We start from the raw sequence: 7,632 nt of genomic DNA, 5'->3' as shown, positions 1-7,632 counted from the left end.
TGAGAAAAGAAACAGCCGTTATATCACTCTACTCACAGACGAACAGTTAGCATAAAGTTATAATAAACTCACTATTGACCATATACTGTATAAAAAGCTATTGACACACAATAAATCCCGATATCAATAATGTAGGAGTATTTAAATAATGTGTTTTTGAGATAAAATACAACAAAATAGGCTAAAGGTCTCATAAACTCACTTTAGAGTGGCACAGAAACACTGTAAGAGACTATAACAATACTCTGGATTGTACTAATGATGCCATGTTCCATAAAAATGCCATAGCGCAGGAAAATGTTATTAAAAACCCATTATTGTGTACCACGGACATACAGGCTCCCCTATATGAATATTATACAGCAGTTACAGTAGATGTAAAACATCATAAAGTAGTATAAAGTTATTAGAAACAAAGTAATGACTACATTAGACACTCAGGAACTACATGCTGGAATATTACAGTGGTATTTCTTATAATACAGGACACGCCCAGAGACTTTTTGCTTATTAATGACATAGCCATAATTACAACCTTGTATCCAAACCACCACACACACACACACACATACAGTATCACGCTGTATACTAGTAGATAGTCACATTTTCATCAGGCTAAGCCCGCCCCTGGTAAAAGTAGGGGCGCTCCATGTGACGCTGGGGCTGTTAACAAAAATCCAGTATGGCGGAATCTGTCAGGAGATGAATTTCTTCGTCCCCCCCGCCCCTCAGCGCTGAGAAAAGCCCCAGAGGCTAACATGGGAGAGAAATAAAAGCCCTGTGGGACACATGTTGGGACGACTGGCTTCCTCCTGGCCCGTGTAGGTGAGCTATTGGTGTGTTTGTGTCCTCTCCGGATGAATGTGTAGCCGTGCTGCGCCGCTTTGATGTTGATATTCAGGCAGGGATGCGATGCACAGACAGGATTCATCAAAACAATGTCCGGCTTAAGTTTCCACTCTGCTCCGCTTCGGCTTCGGCTTCCCGGTTATTTTCACGGCTGCTTTTGAGCCTGAGTCGTATTATCTACTTCTGGTAGGAATGATTTCACATCTTAAATCCATTTAGTTAAAACATTTCATACGGTTTGTTGCACTGTAGCGGGCGGGAAGTGTGTAGGCAATACGGGGGGGGGAATGGACAGGCGATGTTTATTATGCCGATTGTTGCTGAGCTATTTTTAGTACACGGCCGAGCCTTAGGCTCTAATGCAATATACATGGTGCCAACACGCCTCTATCGCCTTATACCCTTGTTATTGGCGAGAAAAATGCGTAAAATGAAGGTACAGGCCTGCGTAAGTGTGTGTTTGAGTGTGTGTGAATGGTACGGGATGGGCGGTGGTAATTCTCTGCATGCGTCAATCTTTTTTTTTTTGTGAATGGGGGCGTACGGGTTGTTGGAGCTGTTAAAGCAACATCAAAGCAGCATATTAGGGCTGGTCTAAAGTGTCATTAAGCGCACGAAACGGTTTGTAGCAGGAAATATTAGTCATAAATGGTGAATTTTTGTCGTTAGGGTTAGATATGTGAGGGTGAGTTTGGACTGGAGTGCAGGGTTAGGCTAACCGAGTGTACCCACCTTTTTGTGACAGGCTTTTACAGCAGCTAGTGTCATAACTAATGCAAGTTATGTGCTTATTGGATTTTAATTGCTGCTTTTTGGGAGAAATACAGTTATTTATTTGTGCTAATTTTGGTGTAATTTTCCACCATAATCAAAACATTTTCCAGGTCTGTTTTTTTTTTAAAATGATTTCTTCACTTTGGGCTTCAGGGCTTGTCTCCCCAGATCTGTCACCCTGCATCAAGCAAGCTCTGTTTAGGGACAATGGCCTAGGACACACACACACACACACATACATACACACACACACATCAGTACCCCTCCCGAGACAGATGAGATGCCCTGGGAGAATGGTGTTGCATGAAGCACCCCGGAGTGTCAGCTACTCTCCGTGACACACACATCCCCCTTGCCTTGCTTTTCCATCACAAAGCGCAAGTGTGCGTGCACTGTGCAGTGACCGACTTTTTTGGGGGCAATTTGTCCTGCGGCTGCACTGTCTGGCCCTCTTGTCTTGAGACCCCCCCCCAAATGCACACACACACACACACACACACACACACACACACACACACACACACACACACACATCCATCCTGCTTCAGAGGACCTCTGAGACCTCTGCCAACACACACACAAGGGCGTGAACATGCACACTACCCCCTTGCCTCCGCCGTACCCCACCCATCTCGCCCTCAGGCAGTTTTACCCCTTCTTTTTGTGGTGGTAAAGTCGACTCGATGCTTTGGGCTCAAGCCATGATTACATCTGACACTCTTGCTCCAGGCTCGAGGAATTCAGGCTACTCCCCGAAAACAAAGAAAAAAACAATAATTTATTTCAGCAAAAACCAATCAGCAAAAAGACCAATCAGATACTCCCAAAAACAAAGAAAAGATCATTTATCCCCAAAACAAATAAAATAATCTAATGTTTCTGCTCTGTAAAATTCACAAGTTCATGAGACTAACGGGACTGTTCCACCCATTTCTGCTATGACAGTAATACATCATACTTTTCCCATATTTTTCTTAATCTTGGAGCGCCTCAGTCAAAAAGAAACTACATCCGGGACAAGCAATTTATTGCCTGATGGTTTATAGCTTCTTGCAGTGTAAGCACGAGGTTGAACTTAAGGTTGTATTGAGTTTTCAAAGGTGGTCTTGGATCTGCATCGCAGCAGTATTTTAACTTTAAAAATGCTGGGATGTATTTCAAGGAGCAGGACTCCATAATTGGCCAGATTAAAAAACAGGAAATAAATGTCTTAAAGGTGTTGATAAATTAATACACTGTTTTAAGTGATACTTATTACAAACATCTATCTATCTACTCTCTCCAATGTCAGAAGACAACTTTTAAAGTCTGTGATTGCTTATTTTGCATTTCAACATAGTACACAATACAGGTGTTGTCGTTTAAAAACTCTTAAAAAGCTTTTCTGTGTCTTTTGTCAGACAACAAGGCAAGTATTGAAAAGTGATTTAACAGTCCAGGAATTACTGTTTGCCTTGGTTAGCTACGTTGCATTTTGAGTCTTGCTATTAAATCACTTATTATATTCGTGTGCTCATCTGACATTCAGAGGCAAAAGAAGTTAGCTTCTTAACATTGCTGGCAAAGGGGAGAGGAAATTTACTTTGCCAAAAACCAAGAGGGAGAAAACATGTCTGCCATGTCCAGTTTACCTGTTTGTCAAGGATTTGATGTCAAACTAATCTTGGTTGTTGCTAATGGCTGTCTGGCATTCTGCAGGTAACTTGTGATGGACATTTTTCATTATTACATTATTACATTTTATAGGCCAAATTATTATTCTTAGTTTATTATTATTCTAATAATCCTTAGTTGCAGCCCGAGATTGTTTAAAATTTAAATATAATTGCTTTGATGGACATAAAACTGTCAGAGTTCTTTTAACAATTATAGATGACCAAGCCATATCAGCTCTATACTGTGAGTGGAATCCAAGACTTCAGTCAACAGTTGCCACTGAAAGATCAATACTATAAATAACTGGAAAATGAGCTGTGTGTGTGAGACATTAATAGGGATGCACCTTTCCAGCTTTTTCTCTGCTGGTCCCTCAACTCATAAAAACACAGAATTTTAGAATGAAACTGACTAAGAAACTGTGTTTAATGTGGATCTGTCATGGCCGATACCAGATCCGCTTAATAATGTCAGTATTGGTGCCAGTACCGATACGACAGAAAACATCTTGTTTATATACTGCTTTGACGGATTGATGTTTCTTGGTTGGGTGTGGATTCCAAACCAATGTAAATAAAAACTTTTAAATAATCAAATGAAAAATGGCATTATTACATCAGAAGTCAGATATTATTTTTTAAAAGAAAAGTACTGACATGTTCTTTTTTTAATCCTTTCCGATAGGTCGGTACTGGTGCTAGACGGCGAGCTGCCGCTCTGATTGAAGTAGCCAAATCAAAAGCCTCATGGGGATTGGCTGCTGCTGCTGGAAGTCTGTTTCCTGTTTCCAGCCTTGAGAGATTCTTGAGGGACCGTCCTAAGTGTGGGATCAGCTGGAACACACACATTCAATCACACACATACACACACACACACACACACACACTCCCAGACAGCCACAGTTTTGGCAGGATAATAGCCTCCTGATAGCCATCCTGTAAATCACATCTGCATTGCACAAACACACATCTATTTTGCAATACACACACCAAGCCGGGTGCTCACCTGCCACGCTGTGAGGACACCCACCTGACCCACCTGTCAGCGATGACATCACACAGCCACCAAGGTAAGATCTATGTCATTACCATTGTACCTCTTGTTTCCTTGTCTGTCAGCATGGATTTGTTTTTGTACAAGATGGAAATTAAGATGTTTTACTCACTTTTCTTGTGCTAATAACACATGTAGGCTAAAGTGGTGGAGTCAGTCACCCTGATTTAAGGACTGACTATTAGTTAAGATTTTTTGCATCCAGGATGGATTAAATTCTGGGGGAGACCTTAAATACTTGTAATATGTCGGCACAAAAAAGATCAAAATGTTTTGATGTGAGCTCAAAAAAGTTATTTGTGATTTAAGTGCACAAATACCAGTGAAGGATACTGATAAAACAAATGAGATGAAGTTGAAAAAAATTATATTTAACTTTGTTGTAAGGACTGTAGTTTTAATAGTGACAGAAAGGCAGACAGTTAATGTAATTTTGTTGCATCTTCTCGGCCTATGCGCTGACGAAAACACCAATCCATCACTGGTGCTGAAACGTGTTGGGAATCCTCAACAGAATTTGTAACTGTCATGTGTAGAGTAATGAGAATTTAGCTCCTCAGTACAGTCACATTAAGGGAACTCTCTGATGCTACATCTGCCGTATTGATATATGTGAACATTTGATTTTGAACACAGACAGATCGTGGCTCACTAAAACACAATAAAACATTTTAATCTGGTTTTACGACTGTTAATTGCCTAGATTCATTATGAATAAGCTCCAGAGGGCGAGAGAAAAAGTCCATAACACAGTCTCATTAAGAGAGTCTACTTTCCTCTTTGACACCTAATCAAGCTCAGTTTAGAAGCTTTGGATTGTGTTTTAGCGAGCTGATAAATTATTCGGCAAGCAGCTGACAGATGAAAAGGTTAGCTTCCTGCCCTGGTCGGTGTGGTACCTGACAGTGTCGACTGCGTTTACTTTGTACACCTGGGAGTGTGTGCACTATAAATATCAAAGCTGAGGTAACCACCGGACCCCGAGGGATATGAACGAGCTGCAGCCTCAGCCGGCGCCCTCAACCCTCCAACATCTCCATCACTGACACATCTGAACACACCGCACAGGGTAGAGCGGATATTTTGTACTCTGGTGTAGGCTATTTAAGTTGTCCCTTCCAGAGAAGACACCTTGTCCACAGACATCTCGCCGTGGTGTCGACTCACTTTCCTCTTCCTCAAGTAGTGCCAAGCGCATTATATTGTTAGATCAACCTCAGATTAGTGCGGCTCAACAGTTATCATTAGACAGCCAATTCTAATTCCTCCACACGTTCACTCTTCTCCTCTACTATCAGGGCTGACAAAATGAATGCCCTGCTAATCCTAAGAAATTATTTTGACTGTGATTAACGCTAACATATGTATAAGTGACATGTTAAATAGTCAGAAGTGTGAATAAACCTTGAAATAAATGATAATATATAGAAATATTCAAATAGTATTTAGTAATCTGTTTCTGAGCACGAGTTATTATGATCAAGTCAGAGAACAAAACTGTGTATCTTACTGATTATTATGTCTCAACAGTACATTTAGAAGTTGATAGTGTAGATGATAACATTAAATTAGCCTAGCCTTAATGCAGAATAATATAAAGTATGATGGTGCTCTCTTTGTGGTTTAGAAGTTAGACATTTTTAGAAAAAAGAAAATTATGCCCACTCTCATATTCTTAATGTGTTTTGAGTATTTTGTGACAAGGCTTTGAAAAGTCTTAAAATATAAATATGATATCTAAATTAAAGGTTGCTCATTTCCTTCCAGGTTTTTTGTGTGGGATTTACAAGTCGAAGGTTTTTCGGAATGTCTTAAAAATGTAATTAAATCAGTCGTGTCGACTTTCATACTCTTCCCCTAATTTTAATTATTTATTGTTTTTACACAATTTTGTTATTTAAAAGAATGATATAGAGTGTCTTCAAGGCTTTGAAAAGTCGTAAAATAAAGTTATGATATTTAAAATTAAGGCCCTGAATGGGTTTTAATACAGTTAAATGTAGTTGTTTACATCATTAAATTTTTAGAAATGTCTTAAAGGGGTACTCCTCTGATTTAGTATTGCACTTCCATAAAGGGGACTCAGAAGAGATCGATTTAAAAAAATGAAATGTGAAAATTGAAGCAGCATTGGCTGAAATATCCTGACAAGCTCCAAAAAACACTGGATCCTACATATCCCATAATGCAACTCAATAGTATCTTTCATAAGACCTCGGCAACTTCATGTGTAAAATTGGCAAAACGCCCCCTATTAAAATGACATTAAACCAGTCATGCAGACTTGGAGTCTTTTTATAGTTCGCTAATTACTTTTATTTCTAAAATATTCCGAAATTATACCTCTATCATTATTTTATCACAATATGATTCTGTAGGAAGAAGTCAAACAGTGATATTGAATCAGTGCCAAAATCTGAACACAGCCAAGGCCGGAAACTTCACTCTTTTCTGGCCACGGGCTGCAGCATCTGATAGAGCAGATAAACTAACCAGCTTCTATCAAACTATAATACAATATTGGCGTTTTTTAATTTCCCACCCTGCCCTCCTCCACCTCTCATCTCCACAGTTTGCCTGCCACAACAGGGCTACCCAGGATCTGACCCCCCACCCATGTTAACTCACCCCTCACCAGAACAAAAATAGCTTTGATCTTTTGTGAGTCCTGGAGAGATGATTTCATACCTGCTGCTGCTGTTTCTCAGTCTTGTTTTCCTCTGAAGAGCCTTCAGAAGAGACGATCTTAGTCCTCAGAGTGCTGCCAAGTGTGGGGGCGTCAATTTGAGGTGTTGCTTCTCTTGTTTTGAATGACAGCTTAGAGACACACTTGTTGGATGCTGGTGCACGGAGAGAGACAGAAACAAGATGACAAGAGACATTTAAAGACATAAAATGTGAACAAATGGCCCTGTGGCACTTTTCAGGCTTGTCCTATGGCTTCTTTTTTCACTGAAATGTTTGTGGCAGTGATGTTTACCAAAGTGAGAATGTGCAGGGTAAGGAATTTGTTCTGTTTTAAAAGATGCATCAGTTTGATTTCTCTGTTATAATTGTTCTTTTGAGAAATAGATGCAAGGAAATTGATCCTGTGGCTTCAGGTTGCATCAGGGTTGTCTGCTACTGCCACTGTTAAATTGAATTTGTTTTATATTGAGTGTAATTAAACAACATTGGCTTTGTTCTCGGGGTGAACAATAAGACTTTCAGATCCACGGCTTTGTTGTACTCTTATGTTTGCAGTGTGATCCAAAGCTGCCAACTTGAGCTTGCTTTGCACTTATTTCCAATCATGTACCA

The 7,632-nt window shown here is 39.9% G+C and overlaps 1 protein-coding gene across 5 annotated transcripts in view; it reads left to right on the top strand.

The window, feature by feature from the left end:
• Positions 1-459: 459 nt before the first annotated feature.
• Positions 460-7,632, top strand: part of LOC122872100 (histone deacetylase 4-like) — a 63,626-nt gene continuing 56,453 nt past the window's right edge. The window contains exons 1-2 of one of the 5 annotated variants that reach the window (XM_044187829.1): positions 460-825; positions 3,964-4,348. In XM_044187829.1, the coding sequence (XP_044043764.1) occupies positions 4,327-4,348 (22 nt within the window). In that variant the 5' untranslated portion in view covers positions 460-825; positions 3,964-4,326. Of the gene's footprint in view, positions 826-849; positions 1,036-3,963; positions 4,349-7,632 lie in introns of those variants that run through there. The other 4 variants (XM_044187827.1, XM_044187826.1, XM_044187831.1 and 1 more) reach the window with 4 other exon arrangements.

Source organism: Siniperca chuatsi, linkage group LG24 (genome assembly GCF_020085105.1).
Source record: "Siniperca chuatsi isolate FFG_IHB_CAS linkage group LG24, ASM2008510v1, whole genome shotgun sequence".
Lineage (NCBI taxonomy): Eukaryota > Metazoa > Chordata > Actinopteri > Centrarchiformes > Sinipercidae > Siniperca > Siniperca chuatsi.
Note: the sequence above shows the minus strand (reverse complement) of the source record. Positions and strands in the feature narration are given on the sequence as shown.